Source organism: Acyrthosiphon pisum, chromosome A3 (assembly GCF_005508785.2).
Source record: "Acyrthosiphon pisum isolate AL4f chromosome A3, pea_aphid_22Mar2018_4r6ur, whole genome shotgun sequence".
Classification (NCBI taxonomy): Eukaryota; Metazoa; Arthropoda; class Insecta; order Hemiptera; family Aphididae; genus Acyrthosiphon; species Acyrthosiphon pisum.
Genome location: NC_042496.1, coordinates 29,566,058 through 29,579,626, shown reverse-complemented (window position 1 = coordinate 29,579,626; position 13,569 = coordinate 29,566,058). Strand labels below are relative to the sequence as shown.

Here is a 13,569-nt window from a genome sequence, read left to right as displayed (position 1 = left end):
TTGCCACCTGAGGCATTTGCCCCTTTCACCCTCCTCTGAATGCGTCACTTTTGTATTTTTATAGCAAAAAAGTAAGCTTTGTAATTCAGTTACATTGTAATATAGCTTGTCTGTTACACAATTAATGTTACTCATTGATATATATTTATATATAACTTCATTTTTATGAGATATTGGGATGGTTAATTAATTATTTTGTAATTTTTATAATGTATAGGTATATGTACTATGAAAGACATTTAACGAACTAAAGATCTTTACTGTACTTCCTATTAATGTTTTGTATTATAATTTGTTTTTTTTTATCTTTCATATAAAGAAATATTAAAAAAAAAACCCCGTTTTAACCCCCCCGACTTTGGCCTGTTAAAATAAGCCACCACCTTGAGTACGGAAATTGTAGGTATAAGTACTATTAAAAATTACAAGGAATAAAAGTATATTAATACAAATGTAATTATATATTATTAAAAATTATTATTATTATTACCAATTCAATTTTAATAAATGACTAACGATTTTCATGTTTTAACTAACAGAATCACTAGTAGGTAATGTTCAAAAGTCAATGTAGTTTGTTAACTAACGAGTAATGTGACCATTACTGATTTTTGCACATTACCTGTGACATTAATAAAACATATTATCATAAATTCATAAACTGCTTAAAAATTATTATTATAATGCAATTTACCATATCCAGTCGTGAACAAGCAAATGCAACACCACATAGTCCATACTGACCACGTACAATGATTTATGACTGAGAACAGAGCATGTTCCAACGGATAATAAGGTCTATGTTGAGAGTAAAATTTGAAACCATAAAGCTGAGCATAAAAACAAACTATGAAAACAATGAATGTTCCACCATAGACAGTGATCTATATACACGAAAATAATTATATGAATTTTTTTTAATTTATACACTTTTTTATGAGCACTTAGTAAAAATACTTACAAGTGAAAATTTCACTTTTTTTTCCTTCAGCTTTTCAACGATAATGCTCGTGGCTAAACCAGCAAAAAAAGGTGTGGCTCGCATATAACTTAATCTGTATGACTTATTTACATCAAGGTTAGATCTTAAGCTGTCTCTAAAAAAAGTTTTACTTTTAATTAATTAATTACTTCCTATATATAATAATTATATAGATAATACCAAAAAATATTATTATGATAATTTATGACTTGTAGTATATTGTTATACCTAAATTAATTTAAATAATTTATTGTCGTCTATTGTCTACGACAACGGATTAATCAGGAATTGTGGTTTATAAATATAGCCGCATAGGTCTAAAATATTTCCACAATAAAAGAAAATAATTATCTTCAATTTCTGAATATTTTTTTATACCTATTGAAGTTGATATACGATACACCTGAGTACTTTTAAAGTTATTTAACTATTTGAGTTTACTGTTTTATAGGGAATTGAGTTCCTACCTTAATAATAATTATTAATTTGACTTACAGAAAATGCAATAAGTTTATTCCGATTCTTTTCGTCACGTACGTGACCAGAAAGGGAACGGATACCGACAAAGCCAGTACCGTACAGAGTAATCTAATCCCGTATTTGGCGTTTCTCATGTAAACGTACACAATTATGAATCCAACTACGAAAAACTGAACATCACAAGACACGTAGTAGTTCACTATGAGGCACTGTAATATTATTATTGATATGAATGGGTGTAATTATAAATATCTATACAATTGTATCATACACATGGTACCGGGCGTAAATATTCAAAAATTATTTATTTACCTCCAGTACAATTTAGGTAGTCAATATTTACCCCTGGTAACTGGGTCAAAATACATAGTTTCGCCGGTATATAGGTAAGTAAAAATAAACTAAGCTGGTTTTAGTCTATAATATCATAATAATCAATTAAAGAATATTATGGTGACGTCTTACTCCGTATTTGGTATCAAGAAAATTGGTTATGAACAACAAATTGGTCCACCAATAATTTTTGCAAATTTCGGCTTCTTCCCATACTATCTTTGGCCACAGCGGTCCGTCCCCGTGGTGAGGTACGATGTGCGCCGTGATAGCCATCATTGCGCAGTATGACGGTAACATTCTACAAGTCGATTCGACAGTATATTATTATTATTATACAATGATTTTACATAGACTTAGGGCACTCGTCCATTATGCAGCTGTCTACCACACTCACACGTTTGATGGTTTAATATATTAGGTAACTACAAAAATATAGGTACCAATTTACCCCATATTTACCAATATCGAATTTTTATTCTATGTAAAATTGTACTCGATCGGTATAAATTGTATAATATTATATTTTATCATTTTGCAATTAAGAATAGTCTGTGTTTGTGATTCATATAATCCATACGTTCATTACAGTTTGTTTCTGGTTTTTTGTATTATTCTATTTTAATATTATTATTACTATCATTACTCAATAATACTAATACAAATGTTTCGACTAAATGAGTTATTTGTTTCGAAGCCAGGTTAAGGATTAATTGTCCTCGTGACAACAGACACCATAACTTCATAAAAATTGTATCAATACATTTGTACGACTTTACAATATAATTGAATAATTTTGTACTATATTACCACATACAGTCATAAATAATAAAGACTCTCACCTATGCTTAAAATTTAATTCACAACTCCCATTTTATAAACTTCATCATGTTGCAATCAATTATTAATTAAGTAATTTTTCGTGAAATAAAATCCAGAACATTTTCATTTTATAATTACTATCTACTATAATTATTCTATTTTTTTAAAATTGTTTTGAGGGCATTAAAAAAATAAATACTACCGTGCCTACCCTGGATTGACATATCATTCAAAAGAAGAGATGTGTGTACGTTTATTAATCAAAAATACCTGATTTATTACCTTTTGGACAACCCTATACTATAAAACTAAAAATGAAACAATTTGTGGTGGTGAATTAAAAGACATTTTAAAAATAGGAAAAAAATAATTTACGATTAGCAAGGAAATATTTTTACAACGATATATTTGCGATGAACTATTAAGGGGTGCTACTAATTTCACTCAATACCCTCCCCCTGAAAAACCGTGTGGTGCAGCAAGACGGTGATAAATGCTTTCACACAGACTCAAACATTAGTCTGGTCTGAAAAATTATGAATTAATATTTTATGCACTATTAAATGCGTCGTTCTAACTCACCTCGACACTCGGTCGATAATTGGCGATGTGTTTTTTTTGATTCCTGATTTAGCTTTTCTAGATGACCGAGAAATGTTCAGATACATCATGATGAAACCGCTAATGAAAAAAAATGGGTCGACCCCGTTTGTAAGTGTCAATACAATACCAGGACCATTGTGATATATCTGTAATTGTTGCAAAGATTAATACTATGGCTTGCACTTTTACTGATTTTATTTTGATTTTGAGCAGAGCGATGCATGTATTGATCTTACAATCTATGTGTGGTTTTATTTTGTATGCATAGGTACATGATATAAATAGTTGAAATAATGCTTTGATTTAAAAACTTAAGGGTGGTTTCTGATACAAAATTAAATTTAAGTGGTAATATTGCGGGGTTAAAATTTAAAATTCACCAATATTAGAACAGTAAAAAAGCTTCAATCTTCTGTAACTTCAACTTTATCTTTCACTTTCTTTTCGGGTAGAAAATTAAAACTAGTTGGTACTTAGTGGAAGGGGAGGGGGAGAGGTCAAAAGTAAATAACTCTTAGTACCAACAAAACTTAATAATTGAAAAAAAAAATAAAACTTTTTCACGCAAAATCAGTTTTTGACAAAATGTATTTTCTTAATTTGCTGTAATATAAAAACAAATAACCGTAGATACTTGTTATTTTCAACAAATATTTATATTAGAACTTTCTCTATAGATAGCATAACTGTATAAATAAATTATTGTCTGCAGTAAAAAATGTTCAAAAAAAGCTTTAAAATGTAATACAAGGTTCCATATTATATAATAAGATTGTTTTAATGAAATTTAATAAAAAAAAATGTTTCGCTTAAAGCCACATACAAACATTCCTATAAGTGATTGAATTGAAATTATGCTTTAATTTTCAACTCAAAGGGTTTTTTTTTTATAGAAAATTGGATCTAGTTGGTACATTTGAGAGGTCAAAACTGATAAATCCCCATGCAATTTTCTTACTTCTAATAATTTTCAAGTAATCTAGTTTCGAAAATATTTTCTTAGCTTACCCTTTCCACGCGTTTAGGGTTAATCATTGGATTATTAAATAAATGCAATAATCTGTGGATCAATATAACGAATAGCATCAAAAGCACTTTAAAACCATAGATTGAATTCAGTTCGTTGTTCTCATCGAATTTTAACAACTCTTTGCTTGAATTAATAAATGAAAACGTATCGCAAAATGAACCGAAACTTTCACCTGTAGACAGCAATGTAAAATATATTATAAACTATAATACACAACAATGTAATGCTCATGGATTCTGACATTTATGTACAGATACAGATTACAGGTACAAATAAAAAATAATGATTTCCGTGAAACCTTTATCACTCACTGGTGGTTTTTTTTGGATTTGTGTTGTATGATATTCTTATGTAATGATACAATGTTGTGCCGCAACAAATCAAAATAAGCGTTAGAAAAAACATCCTGAAACAACATTGTAATAGATAATAAACGGATGAATTATGAGTATAATATTTCAATACGAATTGTATAACAATTAACAAAAGTAATAATAATATCGAATAACCTGGTCACGTAGTATGATGTGTTGTAAGGATACATGTCTCCTTTGACCGTGCACATTATCGGATCCACTTTGACAACGGCCTCGATCTTTTCTGCCGTGAACACTTTGTCCAGTTCGTTTTGCAATGAAGTTTGCAGGTCTAGCGCCGAACATGAATCCGGAATGCATATTCCTAAATTCAATGTGTTTCGTTTCACTTTGTCCGGAAAATCATCCCACTGAAACGGTTAAATACCCAGTAAGCAATACCTAATAGCATTGATTATAAATCCTAGTATTGAAATAGTACTATAATATATAAGTATGTAAGTCTAGTTTAAGTACCTAGTAATAGTATGTTTAAAAAATAAGATTTATATTAGTATAGAGGTGGTGTTTATGGCAGACCCGGACATTTTAGTTTATGGTCCTTAACAATAACTTATTGTCTAAAATAATTACTGTCATAGTAATTATATTAAGGATCCATAATTTTTCAAAATAAAAAGTATATTTCTTAGTCGAGGTGCCGTAACTTAAAATAAAAATAATTAAGTAATTTTTTTCAATTTTTTCAGTAACTGTTTAGCTCAACTTTTTAGTATTCAGAACATGTAGACATTTTTATACGTATACCAAATAATATTATCTATTATTATATTGTATACTTTGGTTTTAACGTTTATTGTAATAATGGCTATGACTACCACCTTACTAGAACCTACTTAGAACAGCAATTTCTTTAGAAACAATTTGAAAGGCCAAGCAGTATATTATTTAGGGAGATGTAGGAATTATATAATATTATTAATGTATCATGACGTGTGTGTGTGTTTATAACGGTACTTATATTTTTGTAAAAATCAAGGAGTATCCACACTGCATGTAGGTACAATGTACATACATCGGTACATGGTATGTCTTGTAAATTTAATATATTCATTGGTACGCTCAGAATAAAATAACGTATAATGAGGTTGCTATATGGTAACCTAACATTAAATTAAATATAAGTAATCGATAAGAAAAATTAAATAATATTTTAGGCTCCCAGCCTCAACACGATGACATAACGGTAAAGCTCTCCGTGTCACACAAAATTATAGAATGACCCCCCAGACATATATATGTAAAAAAAAACAATTAATAGTAAGTATTCCAATTCGCGTACCCCGAGTATTGTTTTCCAGGCATTATTATTCCCAAAATCGTCTAGATCGTCCGTTCTGTTGAAACTGTAGTCTCTGCCCGTCAACGAACTTAGATTTATTTCAGACAAGCAATACTGTCCTATCACCGGATGACGCACGTCCACGCATTCGTCGTAAATTCCCATGTGATATTGGTTGCCCGCTAGTATGCCGGTCGGATATCGGTTCCAGGACTCGGCCACTGAAAAAAATATAATGGTTCAACCAGACACATAAAAATATGAGACTCTTTGAACTGTTTAGAGTCGTGACTATGAGTTTGCGTACTATAATATTATATAATAATTGCACCATGCAAGAACGTCATTGTTTTTTTGGGCAATTCTTAATTAAGGATCCAAAATATACTACATTACTATTTAATCGAACTGTTTACAAAACTATAGGTATTCCTCGACAATAATTTTGTTGTCTTGTTCCATGTGTTTAAAAAAATTATTATTGATATCCTCAATCATAAGTACAACAATATACTTACATAAAAATAAATTTAGAAGTTTATAATTAGTAATCACTAATCATCATAAACAAATATACTTCGTAATATCATAGGCTGGCTAACCGTCTTTACTCAGAATCATTTTTCGTATTCAATGATATTATATCATTGAATTCAAATGTAGCACCATCCATTACAGTGACCCACTTGTAACCTACTATAAAGCAGAACGGGAACCACTTGCCATTTTTTTTTTTCCATATTGATTATTATTTATTATAACGCCATTCGGCATTTTACTAATAAATAATATGAAATAATACATAGAAAGGTAATAAATTATTATATGACATTAGATGGCGTAAGTGTTGTAGATAACAATGTGTTAGTACAATAAATCAATCATTTATAAATCTTTAGGTATATTTTATATTAAAATATTGATATTTTTCAATACTGGCTATAACAGCATATTATAATAGTTATATAATATTTACTTTAAATTGTCCCATTGTGAAATATTAATACAAACAGTTATAGCTATGTAAGTATAGTAACTACTAACTATAGACTATTAATAAATACCTTACTATCAACAATCGTAACTATGTATATTGGTAACTAACGGATGAACGGATGAACGGACACAACGGATACAACAGGTGTTCTTAACTTAATAACATGTATGTTTGGAACATTTTAAATAAGAAAACTCTAAATATGAATAATATTGAGATTAAGAGACACAAAATAATTTTAAAAATGATGAAGTAGAGCCGTAGAGGGTAGGTATCTGCACTTTTCTGTATAGTAGTTGTCAAGCATGTAATTTTAATGGATGTGTTATACTTGAATTCAATGATAAATCATTTTAGGTGAAAATTTAAAGTTTTACAGTTATTAACTTATTCCTGAACATATTCCTGAATTACATAATATAAAATCAATTTTGTCCAAAGGCGCGTTGCATAAATATTCCCCCTTTTCCCACTGTGGTTTTATATTAATTTCTCCCGATTGTTACCAAAAGTACAGTGAATTATTTACTTTACTTTTTTATATACTACAATAATGTTTGTCATAGTATGGGTACTAAAATGTTTGGTAATAATTGTTCAATAATATAATCGGAGCGGGTACTCACTTCTGACCGCCCAACTGGTGTGGTTCCGCAAATTGTTATCGTACATGTCGGATTGGGTCTGGCAAGCAGCGCTTCCAACGTCCCGAATTGTGAAATTGGAGAGCGCCCGGTAAAACAGCTCAGATATCCACAGCTCCGGCAGATCATTCCCGGTTGCCACTGCGGGAATTCGGTCAACTTGATCGTCCACGACTGCCACTGCAGGGGTTTGGTCGACTTGACACTCCGTCACCTCGGGAAATCGGTCGACTTGACAGTTGGACGATTGGATGGCCAACAAAAGCACCAGCAGACCGATGACGATCACGGCTGACGTTTTGATCCCTTTAGGATATAATTTATTTCTTCTCCACATTGTCGTTCCTCTTTCCTATGTGATCGAGAAATTCTTCGTACCTGTCACAGGGGCATAGTTATACTTTTTCTTCTGCACGAAAAAAAAAATAAATAAATAATACTTGCCTATATAATGTTGATAATTATAAAATTATAATATATTTGCAAGAACTCCTATGATACTCCAAATTATTATACTACGATTTTCGTCCAAACAACTGCTGAGGACTGTTTGGATTTCTTTAACAAAAAAAACTAAGCCAATGACGACTGAATGATAGGAAGTGCAATAGCGGCATTGATCAATCGATCAGTATAGTGAATTAAAATTTAAAATTAATAAATATATTATACTCTTCTCGTCCACTTGCAGTTTTAAAATACCTCATAACTCATAAGCATTGTATCACTGATTGATATGAGGCCTCCCAGGTTAATCGGTTGCATTTATGATGATATAGAAAGTTGAGCACAATTTACATAATATTATAATAAATTATTGAATTATATAATCTTATCATTATACAGATTAGGTTAGGTTCACCGAGATCACAATGATCACTTCTTTTTCTTCAATAATGCGGTTATTCAAAATCTAATTTCTGGAAATTTTAAATATGCTTATAGTAACTACGTTTTTAGATTCTTGATATATTTTGTATTTCTCATAAGGAGAATACTGTGAAGTTTTCTACTGTAAATTATTTAATGGATAATTTTTCTGAAAATATTAAAATATAATAATATATAAAAGTATCAAAATCAAAATTCATACGATAACTATTTGAGTTATTTAATTTAACTTAGTGTAGGTTTTTTAATTCAGGGACGATTTTAGGAGGGGGTTGATATCCCCCGAATATCGGCAAATGTTAATACTAGACGAAAATTTTCAGAATTCGCAAAATGTAATATATATTATGAGATCATTGGAACTTGAAACTTCTATATTATTAACAGGTAAAACTAATACGTATTAAAATATAGTTTACTCGTAATAAATATCCTTAATTATTTTCGGCAGTCCAATATTAGGTAAGTACCCGGAAGTGCATATATTATTGTGTTTGGGTAATAAAATTGTTTTCACCAATATTAACATCTAAAAATAGGAATGGAAAATAATTCAAAATACCGATGTTGCAGTATTAGAAATCTTTAGCAAAGCTTTAAATCCAACTTTTTTTTAATTCTGAGAGGAGCGATGAATGTATTCGTTTTACAATGTATGTTTTTTTTGTGTCTGTTATCACCTTTTAGGTCACTAAAAATACTTAGATTTTCCTTCAACGATATCTTTTCTGATAGGAAAGTGAATCTAGTTGGTATCCACTTTGGGTGGTCAAATGTAAAAAATTCCAAATAGTTTTCAAAAGCGCTGTGAAAAACAAAAGAAAAATTTGGGAAAACTGGAATTTTTAGGCAAAATGTCTACAAGAAAGTCAAATTCAATTTTTATGAGCCTTTGAAGTCCATATTTTTACAACATATTGAATATTCACTCGATTTTTCATGTAGCAATTTTCGTATTTTGTTGTAATTTAAAAACGAAAAACTGTAGACACATGAATATATCACCAAATTTATATTATATTTTCATTTTCTATACACCATACAATTTTTAAAATATTTTGACTCTTTTTGAGCTGTTTACAGACAATTTTAGTTGTTGTAGGGGTCAAAAAATGTGAAAAATGAATACAAGGCTCCTTATTATAAAATAAATAAATAAATATATTGTTACAATAGCAGATGAAAACTATAAATAATTGGCACTATTTTTTTTATAATCATTATAACACCCTATGATTATTATACTAAATATTATAAATTACTAATACATTATAACTGTTATTAGATTTATTAGTTGTACCCAGTGATTTATAGTTATACTGATCAAACATATTCATATAGTATAGTATTCGCTGTACGCGTCACGTTAGTGGAGAGCAATACCTAATGGGTATTCATTTTTTATATCGTCTATATATACGATATAAATACCAGTATAGTCTAGTTTATTTATTCTGTTTGTAATCGCACTCACGTGCACTAGATAAAGGGGGAAATTTAAGAGGATGTCAGCGCATTGTTTGTTTTCTCTCACTGACTCACAGTATTATAATATTTATTTTCGGAGGTAACTCATAGAGTAGGTATAAATTTAATAACAGTGGTTGCTTCAAAATAAGTTCTATAGGTAAATGCAAGTAATCCCCGTGAAAATAATAATTTCGGTTGATTGAATTTAATATGCTAGGTAATAGGTAATACAATAACTATTGATATATTAAAAAAGTAAAATGATTACATATACCAGAAGTAAACATATTTATACATTTTGTATCAACATTTTTGATATACAATAAAAATTATTTAAAGTCACATTCAGAAGTAAATTATTTACTAAGTAAAACCATTCGGAAATAGCATAAATAAGTGTTTTACCTATTAACACTGTAATTAGTTATACTCTTTTTTTTTAATAAGACTTAACCACTGCAGATGTTATAAACTAATTGAATCTATTTTTATTGATGACTCAGTAATCACTAATAAGCTGTTAAACTTCAGGAAATTTTCTTTTTTACCTAAGAAACATTTAATGAAACATCAGTCAAATACGGAATTAAATAATTATATCTAGTATTTACCCTTATCCAATCCATCTTTTAATAATTTTATTGAACGGCGCTTCAACTACCAAGTATAAAGCTAAGGCCATCACATAACACTTAAATGTATCGAATATCCATGCATCCATCTGGAAAACACGCACAAAATAGAAAATATAAGTTCCATGCCATATTATTAATTCGTTAATTCGTTATCCAATCCGCGTGGTTATTGGAAAATGGATACCTATTAATAATTATTGTACGGTTTTTATGTTTTAACATTTTGACTAGTTTATACATTTCCCGTCACGAAATTGTCGTCTTGACATCTTACCACGGAGTTCTTTGAAAGGTAAAACGGTGATCTTATTGTACTATAAGACATCATAATGATAGTGATGTTCACCAAAAAAACTGAGTACGAGAGTCTTCCCAAGACCACAACAAGTCTGTTGTTAAATACGTATGTAAGGAGACCTGTAAAATAATGCAGGGTTTGAATAATATATTATTAATTATTACTTATCAGTTATAAACTATAATTATGAATAAATTACGATGGTACAATAATACATGGTATGTAGGTACCTATACGCACCGTTCGAATTTAATTCGTTCGGGATTTATGATGATGTGAAATGTATAATTTTAAGTATTGGATAGGTCGTAGGTAGAACGATTTTTCATAAAATAAAATAATATTTTTGAACTTTAAATAATATAACATAACTGATGAAACATGAATATATGTTAACCTCGAAAATTTGCCACCTGAGGCATTTGCCCCTTTCACCCTCCTCTGAATGCGTCACTTTTGTATTTTTATAGCAAAAAGTAAGCTTTGTAATTCAGTTACATTGTAATATAGCTTGTCTGTTTCACAATTAATGTTACTTATTGATATATATAACTTTATTTTTATGAGATGGTTAATTAATTATTATGTAATTTGTATAATGTATATTGTATATGAACTATGAAAGACATTTAACGAACTAGAGGTCTTTACTGTACTTCCTATTAATGTTTTGTATTATAATTTGTTTTTTTTTTATCTTTCATATATCTAAATAAATATTTAAAAAAAATTAATTTCATAACATTTTAGAGCCCAAATAATATAAAATGTAGTTTTTAGATGAGATGAGACTGCGTCGACTAGCTATTATACTTTTAGATCCTATGGATTTCCTATAATTTTCGATACCTACATGTTTGTGAGAAATTCATTTTGAACTTAAATACTATTTAAAACCATTTTTATTTACACTGTAGATGTATGTCATATAGCTGGGAGAGGCTGTGGGACTATTTAATGTACATGCAGTTGACATTTGGTATACTACTCTAGTACTATAAATTACAAGTAATAACAATTTATTAGTACAATATCGTAGTTATTTATTATTATTATTATTATTATTATTATTCAATGACTATCCAATGATTTTGATGTGGTTAATGTGCCCATTACCTATTTTTACACATTAAGTACCTGTACATTAAGGAAATGTGTCATAAAATTCCTAAAGCCGAGTTCAAAGCTATGTCGTTTAGGTGTCATGTCGTATGCGTTAAATCTATTTCGACTGGCCATAACAATCTTTGAATCATGGTATCAGTCAGTAGGTAATCATGATCTACCAAGGTATTTCCAAAGTTTAACAGATCTCAACTTATATAACAACTTACTGACGACGAATAACGTATAGCCGTGACCATGGCTTAAGATTTAATATTAGGTACCTATACGAGCAATGGGGGCACCATCCATACGTGCTTTAACGGATTAGCTGGCTAAAGCCCCCCCCTCCGACTTTGGCCTGTTAAAATAAGCCACCACCTTGAGTACGAAAATGGTAGGTTTAGGTACTACTAACAATTACAAGTAATAAAATTGTATTAATACAAATTTAATTATATATTATTTAATATTATTATTATTATTACCAATTCAATTTTAATAAATTACTAACGATTTTCATGTTTTAACTAACAGAATCACTATAGTAGGTAATGTACAAAAGTCAATGTAGTTTGTTCACTAACGAGTAATGTGACCATTACTATTACTGATTTTTGCACATTACCTGTGACATTAATAAAACATGTTATCATAAATTCATAAGCTGCTTAAAAATTATTATTATAATGCAATTTACCATTTCCAGTCGTGAACAAGCAAATGCAACACCACATGGTCCATACCGACCACGTACAATGATTTACGACTGAGAACAGAGCATGTTCCAACGGATAATAAGGTCTATGTTGAGAGTAAAATTTGAAACCATAAAGCTGAGCGTAAAAACAAACTATGAAAACAATGAATGTTCCACCATAGACAGTGATCTATATATACAAAAATAATTATATGAATTTTTTTTAATTTATGCATTTTTATGAGCGCTTAGTAAAATTACTTACAAGTGAAAATTTCACTTTTTTTTCCTTCAGCTTTTCAACGATAATGCTCGTGGCTAAACCAGCAAAAAAAGGTGTGGCTCGCATATAACTTAATCTGTACGACTTATTTACATCAAGGTTAGATCTTAAGCTGTCTCTAACAAAAGTTTTACTTTTAATTAATTAATTACTTCCTATATATAATAATTATATAGATAAGACCAAAAAATATTTTATTATTATTATTTATAATTTATTTTTATTTATTATTTATTATTATTTTTATTATTATTTATTATTATGATAATTTCTAACTTTTAGTATATTGTAATACCTAAATTAATTTAAATAATTTATTGTCGTCTATTGTCTAAGACAACGGATTAATCGGGAACTGTGGTTTATAACTATAGCTGTATAGGTCTAAAATATTTCCACAATAAAATAAAATAATTATCTTCAATTTCTGAATATTTTTTTATACCTATTAAAGTTGATATACGATACACCTGAGTACTGTTAAAGTTATTTAACTATTTGAGTTTACTATATTATAGGGAATTGAGTTCCTACCTTAATATTTAATATTAATTATTAATTTGACTTACAGAAGATGCAATAAGTTTATTCCGATTCTTTTTGTCATAAATGTGACCAGAAACGGAACGGATACCGAC

At 29.2% G+C, this 13,569-nt stretch overlaps 2 protein-coding genes across 3 annotated transcripts in view; both read right to left on the bottom strand.

The window, feature by feature from the left end:
- Positions 1-8,308, bottom strand: part of LOC100571240 (nose resistant to fluoxetine protein 6) — a 31,379-nt gene extending 23,071 nt beyond the window's left edge. Inside the window, exons 1-10 of the mRNA XM_008186893.3 lie at positions 7,533-8,308; positions 5,910-6,130; positions 4,760-4,977; positions 4,562-4,656; positions 4,229-4,422; positions 3,200-3,366; positions 1,928-2,096; positions 1,478-1,671; positions 962-1,097; positions 695-884 (exon numbers count right to left, since the gene is read on the bottom strand). Coding sequence (XP_008185115.1) covers positions 695-884; positions 962-1,097; positions 1,478-1,671; positions 1,928-2,096; positions 3,200-3,366; positions 4,229-4,422; positions 4,562-4,656; positions 4,760-4,977; positions 5,910-6,130; positions 7,533-7,887 — 1,939 coding nt within the window. The 5' untranslated portion in view covers positions 7,888-8,308. The remainder of the gene's footprint in view (positions 1-694; positions 885-961; positions 1,098-1,477; positions 1,672-1,927; positions 2,097-3,199; positions 3,367-4,228; positions 4,423-4,561; positions 4,657-4,759; positions 4,978-5,909; positions 6,131-7,532) is intronic.
- A 1,901-nt stretch (positions 8,309-10,209) lies between these two features.
- Positions 10,210-13,557, bottom strand: LOC100571141. Of its 2 annotated transcripts, XM_029491427.1 has the most exons (6): positions 13,501-13,557; positions 12,914-13,049; positions 12,649-12,838; positions 10,821-10,963; positions 10,523-10,632; positions 10,210-10,459 (listed from the first exon to the last, which is right to left on the bottom strand). In XM_029491427.1, exons 1-5 carry the CDS (start codon positions 13,536-13,538, stop codon positions 10,525-10,527), a joined length of 615 nt encoding a protein of 204 aa, XP_029347287.1. In that variant the 5' UTR covers positions 13,539-13,557; the 3' UTR covers positions 10,210-10,459; positions 10,523-10,524. The 2 variants fall into 2 exon arrangements, with proteins under 2 accessions (XP_029347287.1, XP_029347288.1); XM_029491428.1 differs by lacking the exon at positions 10,210-10,459 and having other exon boundaries at positions 10,518-10,632.
- Between the last annotated feature and the right edge of the window lie 12 nt (positions 13,558-13,569).

Excerpts from the sequence above, each read along its gene's own strand:
- LOC100571141 (XM_029491427.1), bottom strand. The coding sequence starts at position 13,538 with ATGACAAAAAGAATCGGAATAAACTTATTGCATCTTCT. Across the intron at positions 13,050-13,500 it reads ATAAACTTATTGCATCTTCT|AGACAGCTTAAGATCTAACC; the intron begins GTAAGTCAAATT and ends AACTTTTGTTAG. Across the intron at positions 10,964-12,648 it reads CTTGTTCACGACTGGAAATG|GTCTCCTTACATACGTATTT; the intron begins GTAAATTGCATT and ends ATTATTTTACAG.